Source organism: Periophthalmus magnuspinnatus, chromosome 20 (genome assembly GCF_009829125.3).
Source record: "Periophthalmus magnuspinnatus isolate fPerMag1 chromosome 20, fPerMag1.2.pri, whole genome shotgun sequence".
In the NCBI taxonomy this organism is placed as follows: Eukaryota; Metazoa; Chordata; class Actinopteri; order Gobiiformes; family Gobiidae; genus Periophthalmus; species Periophthalmus magnuspinnatus.
The window spans coordinates 5,374,319-5,387,189 of NC_047145.1; the positions used below are offsets into that span (position 1 = coordinate 5,374,319).

Consider the following 12,871-nt stretch of genomic DNA (forward strand, 5'->3'; position numbering starts at 1 on the left):
GGATCAATATTTATCGTGGATACTTTCTTTTTTCTTGGGACCGATATCCGATCTAGCAAAATTTCCTGGATTGATGCCAATATCCGATACCAGTATCGTACTTTATTGAACCAAAAGTGGATCTAGTAATTACTGTGACAGGCCTATTTCTCCACAATTTTCTGCAAGGTTAGAACTATGCTCCTTTTCACACATGGGGCAGAAAGAATGTCTAATACTTAAAATTCCTCTTTCATAGCAAGGAAACCACTCTTCAAACCTCCACACAGTTTAGTACATTGCGTGCCATGCTTTTGTGTGTCAGTGGTGCTTTTGAATACATTCTTGTGTGTAGCACATGGTGCTCTGCTGTGAATGGGCTGAATACAGAAAGGTGAAGGCCAACTCAATAACATGTTCTTGTGCTCTGCCATAGAAATCTCACTCCTCCTACACAAGTACACAAGCTATTCACCATGTACCAACAAGGAATACATGGAACATATTGCTGAATTGTTGCATCTCTCCATCAATGCCAAAAATATATAGTTTTGTATCTTGATAAATGAGTCACAATGAAGCTCAACTGTGACCCTTGGTCCCAGAAGTAATGACCACAAGGCCTATAATTTTAATTAATCGGTTCCTGAAACTTTACAAACTGCCAAGTTATGAAAACATTTAGCTGAATCTTGCATTTTAAATGTGCTTTTTGGACTTAGCATGTAGTTGGTTAGCCTCCATGATGCCTTTGAACTCTTTAATATTAGAATTTTTAAAAAAGTCTGCAGGAGAAATGAATGGAAAATGTACTTCCGGTGGGCAAGACTGTTGAGGTCCATTAGGGGTGTAATAGTCGACTAGTCAGCCATTATAAACAATCATTTCTACTGTATATGGATAGAGTTTTTTTTTTATAGCAAAGAGGGCGTCATTAAGAGGAGAGCAGATGGCTTGAGTGAGGTAGTGTAAGAATTCTGAGAAAATTCAGTTAATACACAGGACTATTTACAGATAAAAACAATAGTAATTTTCTGTATGTTTGTTATTTTGTGAATTCCTGTGATCTGGTAAGTGCAGCTTGCATCAAATACTTAATAGTAGTGATGGGACGAGATCTCATGAGATCAAATTGTATTGCCAGTCTTTACATTTGGCAAGGGCATTAAAGGGTTTTGCGTCACTCGGGCTCTGGAGAGTGTCATATTTGAGCAGCTGTAACTAAAAGACTCCTCCACAAAGAGACTTGTAGCTCACATATTCTGAAAGAAAAATTTAACTATGTCCCAGTTTTTATTTTTTAGTGATAGCACTGATTATCTGTGTCAATTTTTGTGCTAAGATAACAGAAAAAGATTAGAGAAAAAATTGAATCAAATTTATTTGAATCAAATCTATGCGCATCTAATTCACCCGTGGACAGCACACCGCATGCAATGTTTTCCACACTTAAACATTGTTTGAAAAAGATCCACAAAGAGACATTTAGGCCGCCTTCATCTGTAACTTAGTTTAAAGTAAGAAAGACAGGAGTCTCTCGCTTCCTCCTGTGTCCCTCTCAGCATTGTGTGCATACAACTCAGTGGTGACAAAGAAAATAATGAAAATTACTTAATTTGGTAATTTTAATAACTATCAACAAAATACACTCAACACAATTTATAAAAAAATAAATAAAATTTATGCAACCGAAAATGTGAATTGATGTGGTTATTGTAAATTGTTTGAAAATCTCATCTTGCTCTCGCTGACTCCGTCTCACCTCGTGAAAATTCTGTCCCACCCCTAATGTTCATATATGTGGGGATAAAAATGTCACGTAACCATTTTTCAGCAATAAAATATGTAAATAAATAAACTGCCGCTTGTTACAGTGAAGTACCACTATGAATAGGCATTGTTTTAAACAGGAAGTCGATGAACCCGTTTCTATTATTACGCTGTTTTAGACCCTCTTGCTGTTCCGGTTTACGATTAACAAAATGTAAAATAATGATATACGCATGTTAGTCTAATATTCAACCTGAAAAAACACAGCAAGTCTTCTTTAAAGCCACAATATATAACTTTCTACCCAAAAACAGACTAAAATGAAAGCTTGTCTGTTTATTTGGCATGTTTTTATGGCACTGACACTTGTGTTTACTGAGAACAGGCTTGCATCTGTGCAAACCTAACTCTTATTTGACCTGCTTGTTTCCATGAAAATGTTTGGAAGCTTTTGCCTGCACCACGTGTCACCCCCACAGGGCATGTCAATAGCTGACCAAGAATCGATTCGTCTACAGCACCACAAAACGACATCCCTATTGGACCATCCTTATTTGAAACCTGTGTATAAAATGCAGTGTAGTGTTCTTAAACCCAGCAGTAGACATATAAATCAGGTACCTTCTTGTAGTCCTTGAGCTCATTCAGGTCGGGGTGTCTGTACTGACTATTGGACAGGGGCAGTAGGGGGATGGTGTAGACCGGTTTGACCAGAGCCCTCTGCGCCAATGCCTCTGCCATTACCTCCGCTCCCAGGTCAGGCATCGCATTTCTGAGGAGAAGGAGGAGAAGAAGAAATGTGAATTAGGAAAAATGTGGCAATCTGGCTTATTTTAAGTTGGAACAATATGTAAAGTGCTCTCAAGAAACCAATGCCCGGGGGAAAAAAATGTGTTGCAATATTTTAAAATTCTAGTCAAAACGGTTTTCAAAAGTTCTCTACTCACAACTAAAAATGGGTAAATGAAAAATAACAAAAGAAAAAAAGTTTTGTCTACTTGGATCAAGATAACAGCTTTGAATTGTCCACCAATACCGAAAATATACAAAATCTGACATTAAAGGTGTTCTATGTAACCTTTTTGGTTGAGAGTCCGGCACAAGCTCATCTCTATGGAGAGGTTATTGCTTTGCCTGAAATGTTCCACAGTGTGATATATTAAACACATCCATCTTGCATTTGAGTTGCGACATTTTTATTGCTTAAACAAAAAACAAAAAAAAGCCAAACTGTGGGACATTCCAGGCAAAGCAGGAGACTGACCCCCCCATTAATGATATCACAATAATAAAAAATGTAATAAAAAAAAAAAAAGTAGTTTTAATTAATGTTGTAGATATAGTATTAATATTTCAATAAAATTGCAATCTAATCTGGTGGTAAAATGGTCACTCGTCATTGGTGATTATCACAGTTACACAAAATGTAGCACAAACAGTTGTCTACTGTTTTTAGCCAGTCAACAACATTACAGTTTAATTTCCCAGCTGTACTCCACAGCAGCCGTAGCATCGCACTGCATCACTGCGTGGGCACTAAGCTAAAGCTACACCTTGAAAATAGACTGAGGTCCCAACTGGAGACAGAAAGCAGGTCGGGATAACAAGGGGAAATTGAAATGTCACTGCAAATCAAAGCACTTCAAAAAGACAAGTCCAATTTAGAGCAGTGACAGCAGAGAGGGGAGAGAAGCTCATTCCCCCGAGCTTGTCATGTTCAGATGGATCACAACCGCCACACGCCGAACAGGAAAAAAAGATTAAAAAAAATAAATTACGCTGACAAAATAATGCAAACATCGGGTCTATTGTGCAGAGTACCAGACTGGCATAGAGAAGAGAAGAGGTAATTTGCTGCATTAAATGAATAGAGAGTAGTACGAGTGGGCGATATTGACAAAATGACGATGTTCAAATCCCTCACAAATGTACTAAAATGGTGCCTGTAAATGAGTTTGATGAGGTTCAAGTATCACATGTGAACAGACCAGGACACCAAAGTGGAATTTTAGAGTTGGAATTATGGTGAAAAAACATTGGAATTTTACAATTATTCACAATTCTTGAAATCCTGCCCAAACTGTGTGATTTTAAATTCACTTTCATTTATGAAGTCTAATGCATATTCAATCCGGTCGTATGTCACCAGCTTTATGAAATCAAACTTTCTGAATGACAAGTGAAGATAACATGTTGTGCCATAAAACACAGTATGTTTACATTTAGGTTTACTTTAAGAGTAAATAGTCACCAAGATTTAGATTTTAAATTCCATAAACTTGACCGAACTGTCCCCAAATACAAGGTAGATGTAATTAAAAGCTCTATTTGATTTGAACATAACAATTTCAATGCAGTGGACATGATTAAACTAATATCATGTACCAAAAATTAACAGCCAGATTAACCACAACAGTGCAAAAGTTTCACCTTACATCTTAGCAAAAGAAAAATTTAATGTCAACTGCACAAAAAAAGTCACGTGACCTGAAAGTAGAGAGCTGCGTGTGAATGAGGCACTATAGAGTCTGTGCAGGGCCGTGTGGTGAACGGGTAAGGACTGGTGTCACAGCCTAAATCTTATCTACTGCTATAGTGAACAGAAATGGCTAATTTGCACTGTTCTTCATTCATTCAGACACAGACTGACACAGCCTGAAAAATACTGTACATAAATGTGAACCCAATTAACACAGGCAGTCAGGCTTGACTAGAACAGGGGCTTTATGGGGCAATAGTGACAAGTAAACTGCTAATATGCGGTGCGTTTATGGCCTCGGTTTGGTTCACCTCTGTGTTGTTTGTCTTTCCCTCACCGATCCCCAACAATCGGTTTGACACTGTAACCTTCAAGGCTCAGTCAGAGTGTAGGAAAAAAAATACTTAGGACAAGAAATAAACAGGAATACATGCGTAATGGGAGTGAACAAAAAAGCTATTCATTTTTATAGACAAAAAGCTGCTAATGAATTAATGTTTTTCAAGCAGGCAGAGGTTAATGGTGTGTAGTCCCGCTAATGCACAAAAATGAAAACACTGCAGATGGAAAAATAACTGAAAAGGAGAGCATCTCCCAAAAGGTTTAGGAAAGTATTTTCACAGGGACTGCAAGAAACTAAGAAAAAAAAAAAGTGTGCATTTATATTTTACAGACCAAAACTTGTGTATTTTTTACCTTTTCTAAAAGCATATATTAGTGCTGAAGTAAAAGAATGAGCAATGCAACCAATTATTCAGAGGAGTAAAAAAAAAATTCTAATAACACAAAACCAAGCCAAGCTGCCAAAAACAATACCGAGAAAATGCATTTAACGCATTAAACAAAATTTTCATGTTGGTTTAGCCATTCACAGTGCATAATGCTTTTGGAAAAGTTTAAAAATTACACACTGAAAAGAATATGGATTTTATAATCAAAATTATGAGTCTGCTCTCATGATAACACCTTTTGAAGTGCTTCAGAAAAGGCCTGAAACGCCAATACAGAAAGTACTCTCATGGACTCTAAAGCAGCGTAACTGCAGTAAACACTTTTCAAAAATAACACCAACAACCACCACTTTAGTATTTTAGTTTGTCAATATCCATGAATACAAACAAATTCAAACCTCAACATATCAGTGCACAGGAAATATAAACCCAACAGATATTTAGCCACAGAAATCATTGTTCCAGCTACGCGATGTATATTAATTATTACAACAGGCCTACAAGTACCAATCTCTACCTCATCGTCCTTCATGTTCACTAATATAAAATATAAACACGTTCACCACAACACTGACACTATGAAACTATCCCCGATGTCCTCCTTTTAGACAACACACCAACAGTCGGTCTCATCTCCTAAGACTTGAACTAAACAAACTCCTCTCATACACTACACACAAACTCCTCTCATACACTACACACAAACTCCTCTCATACACTACACACAAACTCCTCTCATACACTACACACAAACTCCTCTCATACACTACACACAAACTCCTCTCATACACTACACACAAACTCCTCTCATACACTACACACAAACTCCTCTCATACACTACACACAAACTCCTCTCATACACTACACACAAACTCCTCTCATACACTCCACACAAACTCCTCTCATACACTACACACAAACTCCTCTCATACACTACACACAAACTCCTCTCAGACTTCACATACTCACTTCCTGAGACTTTATTTAATTTGAATAAACTGGGCCTCACCTCTTCTCGACGATCTCTAGTGTGAGGTGCAGCAGTTCCCTCTTGCTTTTCTCTCTACGTTTGATCATCTCCAAAATGGTGACCGCTCGACTCAGGTCCCGGCGCAGCTTCAGCATCTTCTCATAAGACACCTCATCGTTCTTTCGGTTCTGAAAAACAACAGGAAAGACTTTGTTAAACGCTTAAGAGATCTACTGATATCTACGCATTTATTGTATTATGCCACTTAACTATTTAATTTGATTCTGTCTATATGCCTGTACATGAACAGTCATAGTCACTTACTGTACATAAGTGTTGTAGCCTTGTTTTTCAGAGCACAAGCACAGTAAGTTAAACGGTTAAATCTACTGGTATTATCCAACAACCAAGCCTTGTACCGCAGTGTTCCTTGTGTGAATCAATTTTGTTTCTCCAATTCTTTGCCAAAACAAATTATTGCAAGAAAAATCACAAAACAGATAAAGTCTGTAGAAGAATTTTCACAATACAACAACTTCAAAATTGGTTGACTCCCTTGGAATCTCAGCAGGTTTAGACTAAATGAAACGTGACTGAAACAAAGCACAACTCTAGGTTTGTTTTTATGACAAAAGAACATTATAAATCTAAAAATGAGAAAAACGAGCACAGTATTGCACTGTGAAACTTTTCTGGTCAAGGTTAAGTTGCATGCCAGCTCTGTGGAAATGCAAACCTGCACACAGTAAGAATGCGACGTATCTTAGCAATTAAAACACACGTACTTGGATAGACAAGTTCAATGCTATAGAGGCACATTGTTGGTAAAACAATATCTCTATGGAAACATGTGGCAGCTTTAAATCGAGAAAGACAAGAACTACTAGTCAGCTTTGTTTGTGGATAATGGCAGTTTTTCAAATCACTCCACCTATAGTTAGTCGTACCTTAGAATACAAGCTTAATAACTTAAACACAATACTAGTAGTGCATTCCAGGCATCTCCAAAAAAAGCTATAAAAAGTGACTGTAAAAACTGTGGTTATCCATACCTTCCTGGTCTGCATCTTCTCAGTCCTGCGCCTGAAGGCCACATAGGGGTCGCTGGTGCTGGAGCTGTCCCGTTTCTCCTGTTTAACGGCTGGGATCAGCGCTCCACTGTTTTTCCTTTTGTGGCTCCAGTATTCAAACACTTCCTTTATCAACTCATCGTCCTCCTTCAACAGCAGCTTGGCCTCCTGCAGACTCACCAGCTACAAGTGACAAGATGCACAAGTATTAGTGGTTTTCAGATTGTAGATTTTGATGTCATGCGCTCAGATGGGGGGCAAAAGCCACATTTCCCATTGATTACTTTGTAAGGAAATATCTAAAATGTAAATTCACAAATGTTGAACTTGATCATTTCTATAAGTGACTAAAGCCAAGAACTGTATTACAACACAAATTTGCATTTGAATAATATTCCCTCAGTCTGTTTTAAATATTACTGGCCTGTAGACTGTTGTGATGTCATCTGAAATCCAGCAATTAAGGAAATGCAGTGAAGGGGTTACACTGAATCTCCTTTTTCTCACTATAGTAACTATATCTCAGAAAAGATGTCTTAGTCTTTTCTGAGATATAGTTACTATAGTCCCAGAAGGACACTTAAAGCTGGGGTACCTGATTTCAGTTCATGGGAGGAAGTAGGTATTTAAATCTGCAGTTCTAGCTCTCAAACCCTTTAGCACATTGTTAATGTCCACTTTCTTTCAGATTGCGAAAGGAAACTGAGATGGACCCCCCCAGCGCAGTCAATCAGAGCTGCATTCAGAGCTTACTGAACTGAAATGACATTGTGTCCTAAGGCTAAACACTTCACCCACCTTGCCCAGGATGAAAGTGGTGTGTCATAAGTGATTGGTGGCACAGATTAGCAGCCTCACCTTTGAGTCTGCCCCAGGGCAGCTGTGGCTACAATAAGAGCTTACTACCATCAAGTGTGGGGTGAATGAATAATGACTACAGTGGAGCCCTTTGAAAGGCTTTTACACGTCTGTAAAGAGCATTACAAGTGTGAGGCATTGTTATTGATTTGGATTTAACTGTGATATAATGTGCAGCTCTAAGAGCAGTAGTCGTATTATGACTTAAGTTTAGTTGTTGTGCGTAGGTCTGTCTGTTAACACATGCTAAAGTGCGATATATTGCTGAAGAAAATCCAGATGATAAACGATAATACTGAAACAAATTTATGCCACTGACAATAACCAAGAGCAGATTTAAACCACAAAATCAATTCTAAATCTACAATATTGAAAAACTACGAACTGCAATATATAAACTGAAAATTAAGCACTTTAGTTAATTTGCACCTGCAATGAGTCACACAGAAGTCACTTGTTCAAACTTCTACAGCTCAAATTTTATCATACAGCCAAAAAAAAACAAAAAAAAATCCAAGTAATGCAAAGAAGATGTGCACATCATAAATATTAACCCTAAAAAACAATATTCCATTTGTATTGAAGAACCAGTGGATGTAGTATTTATGGTGAGGTTTGAGTTGTGCCGTACCTGCTGTCCGCTGCCCTTCTCCAGGCGATCGATCATCTCCTCAAACTGTAGCTCTGTGATCTCCTTCTCCTTCACAAACAGCGCGTCCTCAGAGTCCAGGTCATAGTCTGGCTTCTCTGTGTCCAGGCTGAAAGCTACAAACACAAAACATCAACAATTAATATCTTTAATAACTTCACATGTTTAAAATGTATTACAAAATCTGAAAAAAAGTTCTATAATAATTTAGAAGTATTTTGCATAAATATTTCATGATTATTTGGAGGTTGTATGTAAAAAAAACAAAAAAACAAAACAAAAATCTACTTCCGGGTTTACCACGTTACTTCAGTTTTTCATAGTAAACAATACCCATGTGAGAGCTGGCATGGTATGACATCAATCTGTCCCATCCACCATGAAGCACATACAAGGTGTGGCTGTACGTTTGTGAATATGACGATAAATGTGTAGAGAGTAATATTTTAACATTATTTAGCTGAAATGTGACGTTTTATACAAGATGAATGCACTTTATTTTTGTTACATTCAGCTGTTTCTAAGAGTATGTTAATGAACTTCAGTTTTCGCCATCTGGAGACGGAAATAAACACGACAAAACATCCCCTGTGGTACCGGTTCCTCTCCAATGGTTTAGCCTGGCGGTATATTGATGACACTACAAACATTATAAAACATTCAACCCAGTGTTTACAACAGGTTCATAAAGGACACTACAGTGGCACGAGGGAGCCATATTTTAATCTCTAAGTGATATTTATACACCCAAAAATGTCATTGGAAGTTTTCTGACAAATACAACAATTATATTTAAAGACTCTTTACAAAAACAATATATCTTAACTGAAGCTTGACAAATTGGTACAAAAAACAAGTACCTGGGGTAACTTCTGGAAGTCATAATTTATATTTTAAAGAAGACATATTGTGCTCAAGTCTCCTCTATAGTTATAACAATGATCCACAGGTGTCATAGTTTATAATTTGCATTTTTAATCGCAATATTCATCTAAAAAGAAACATGTCCACAGACTTCTGCGTTGGAAAACTGCGGTGCCCAATGGGAGCAGATGTCAAGTAAACATCATGAAAACAACGAGCCGTGTAGCTGCCGGCTGCTCCTATAGATGTCTGCAAATAACACTAGTGAGCAGCGGATTTTTTTAATTAATTTGCACCAAAATGCTGGTGGCAGAGAAAACCGGGATTGATCTCCAATATGGTGTCTTGAAATAAGCGATTAAAGATTTGTCAAACATGTAATGTAAATCACTCCAAAAACAACTTCAGGGGGTAAATGAAGAGGGGAAAGCTCTGATTTTGCAGAATCTGCTTTAAAATAAGTGCTAAAGCCCAACGTTAAACATTTCTCACCAAAGCCACAAGCAAATATTACAGGCAGATTATAAACATTTAGTTTTTCATTCACTATTTTGAAGGGCAACCACCACCCCAGGCTCTATGACTGAATGCATCTTTTCAGAATAATATTTTTTAAATCAAACTAAAAATCACAGTTTGGAGACATATTTATTCGGTTCAGTTTAGTTCAAAAGTCGATAAATAAAAAGCTGCGTGGTCTGTTTTGAAAAATGTGAATCTCTCTCGAGGTCTGCTGCCCAAAGTTTAGAAGAAAAACACACTTTATTTCATCTGGACTCAGAGAATTCAATAACAAAGACAAACAGACTTATCCAGCCGCTTGTGAAGAGAATAGGCCTGTGGTTTGGTTTCACGGCATCAATCGTTACTAAGAAGAGGGCTGAAAATCAAATAAAAGCACGGGCCAACAGAAAAAGGTATGAATAAGAGAAATGGCAATTATCAGAAAAGATTGGTTGACTCGACTCACAAGACTAACATTTCTCAGGCTTGATACTCAACACAGATTTTCTTATGTTTCTCCGAGTTTTGTTTTTTCTTCATTTTTACTACTTTCTAAATTTTATATACATGCAGAAGACGGCAAATATATGATCTAAGATGTATGGAATTATGTAGTAAAGTCAAATAACTACTAAAGCAAAGGGTTAGGGATACTTTTGAATATAAAAAGATATTTAGTCATTTTTTTCTTTACTATATAATTCCACATATCTGACTTCATATATTTGATGTCTTCTGTATATGAAACATAAAACATAGGAAGAAAAAACAATATAACCACATGGTCTTGTAGTAGTTCTGATACTGTCTTTGTCAAGACTGCACACTTTTCTGGTCCACCACTTCCTCGTCTGGCTGATATATTCCAGAATGTGGCTTTAAATGTGTCTAGCACCATGGAGACAAACAGGTGCCACTACCTGACCAAGCTACAAGACAGAAAGTCAGACTTGTGGAGAGATGGCTTACGTACAGTAAAATGGAAGTTTTTTAAGGTATTTTGAGCTATAAAAACATCAGTAATTAAAATGATTCGTAAGTGTAACTTCAAATGGTGAAGGAATGCGCCTTCAAATCTGGACTGGATCTGGACCTAAACTCATATGGTTTTTGATCCATCCAAAAACATTAGGGATGGGTGATGCATTGGGTCCAGTATCGGTATTAGCCGACATAGATACCGATTCATTGGTATCAGCCAATATCTGCCCCATTCTCTGAGTGCCCCTTTTGAACAGACTAATGAGTAAAAATGGAGATGGAACAATAGCACTATATAGTTGTAGGTTTACACAAACATGTAACTAATTATTTTATCTTGGATAAATACATTGTTATTTTTAAAAAACTGAAAAGTTAATTTGCTTTTAAAACCCATAGCAAGGCCCACACATTTATCTTAACTTAAAGCAAACATCAGTCATCAGCCGCAGCAGCAGGTCAAATATCTGATATTGGTATAGGCTCAAAAAATCCATTAAAATTCCAACTAAAAGCACCTACAATCTCATGTCATTTCATTGTTGTACATTTCTCTGGTGCTTGTTTAAACTGCAGTCAGCTCCTCTTGGACAAGCGTATCTTATCAGGGATAAAAAGGGACTTGTCTAATCTGGGGTTTAGCCGCGTCTGGCCTGAACAAACACACTGTGGCTGTAATTGGGACTTTGAGTCAGTTCAGCTAATGCCATTCAACAGAGAGGAGCTCATACACACTGAGGAGCAAACACAGAAAGTTTGGGAAAATTAACCAAAAGCTTTATATAAATGTTTTATCTAAAATTACATTTTTGTTAAACACTTTGAAAAAGAACCGTTGGAGAAATGTTATAAAAATTAAGGTGAACAAATGTTCTCTTTTTGTAACTTAATGAGGTGAGTGTGACTAACTGAAAAAACTGTTGGCTAATGCTAGCTAGCTTGTGACTGTAATTTGTGTGAGACACATATGTTTAACTGCTGTGGTCCCAACTAAGTGACTTATTTTAGGTCAGATTGTGTTAAAATAAAGCTCTGATTAAAGTTTTAAAAAGCCTCAGAAAAAGCAGTGCCTACAGTTAGCATCACACCCCCAGAGAAAGTTGATGAGATCCACTGCAAAGTATCAATACTTGACAATCAAAGTCTGCAAATCTCCAAATTCTAAAACACTTGCAAACGTATCCAATATCCAAGCTTTGACACAGCTGACAACTCAACAAGACAGATTTCTTTATAAAAGAGGGGCCAGAGTCTCCTCATCCAAAAATACCACCAGCAGCAGAAGTCTGATACTACCTCTAGTAGAACAGTAATAAAACAGTAGTAAAAGAGCCACCATTCGCTTTGAACCCTGGTTTGCACTTTTGGCATTTCTTGACCCTGACAAGGCACAGCTGTCATCATGAAGCTCCTTGAGAGAAAAGGCCAAGGGTTTACAGAGCTGTCAACAAAGCTAAGAGTGGATACTTTAACGATACAAAGCGTAAAATATATTTAGTTATTTGCATGTTTCTTCTTACTACGTAATTCCATACATGAGTCATATGTGTGATGTCTCATGAATTTATATCAAATGTAGAAAGTAGGAAACAAAGAAAAACATTGAATTTGAGTGTGTCTCCAAACTTTTGACTGGTAGTGTATGTGAGACTGGTAGTGTATGTGAGACTGGTAGTGTATGTGTGACTCACGCTGTATGTGGATGAGCTGCTTTGGCATCTTGAACTCCCCAGGGTACAGGGACTCGTAGTGGGGGATGTTGCACTCGGCCTCTGGGACTGGGATGACCATGTTGTCCCTTTTCTCTCCCCAAACTTGCTGCGCTGAGATGGCTCGCTGGAGGTGATGCTCCTAGAGACGCACAGGAACAGAGTGGTTAGACTAAACTAGGTCAGTGCAAAACAACATTAAAGTGTGTATGACAAGCTTTGATGATTTTCTAATTTTTACTTTTACTATTTAGTGGGATAATACCTTTTGTACATATAAATTAGAGTTTAATCCACAGGCTATAT

General features: G+C 37.4%; 1 protein-coding gene across 3 annotated transcripts in view; it reads right to left on the reverse strand.

Moving 5' to 3' along the window:
- LOC117388289 (enhancer of polycomb homolog 1-like) overlaps window positions 1–12,871 on the reverse strand; it is a 48,589-nt gene that overhangs the window by 19,238 nt on the left and 16,480 nt on the right. For all 3 annotated transcript variants that reach the window (XM_055230003.1, XM_033985804.2, XM_033985805.2), the window contains 5 exons: window positions 12,548–12,707; window positions 8,490–8,623; window positions 6,983–7,183; window positions 5,970–6,118; window positions 2,371–2,521 (listed from right to left, as the gene is read on the reverse strand). In XM_055230003.1, the coding sequence (XP_055085978.1) occupies window positions 2,371–2,521; window positions 5,970–6,118; window positions 6,983–7,183; window positions 8,490–8,623; window positions 12,548–12,647 (735 nt within the window). In that variant the 5' untranslated portion in view covers window positions 12,648–12,707. The remainder of the gene's footprint in view (window positions 1–2,370; window positions 2,522–5,969; window positions 6,119–6,982; window positions 7,184–8,489; window positions 8,624–12,547; window positions 12,708–12,871) is intronic.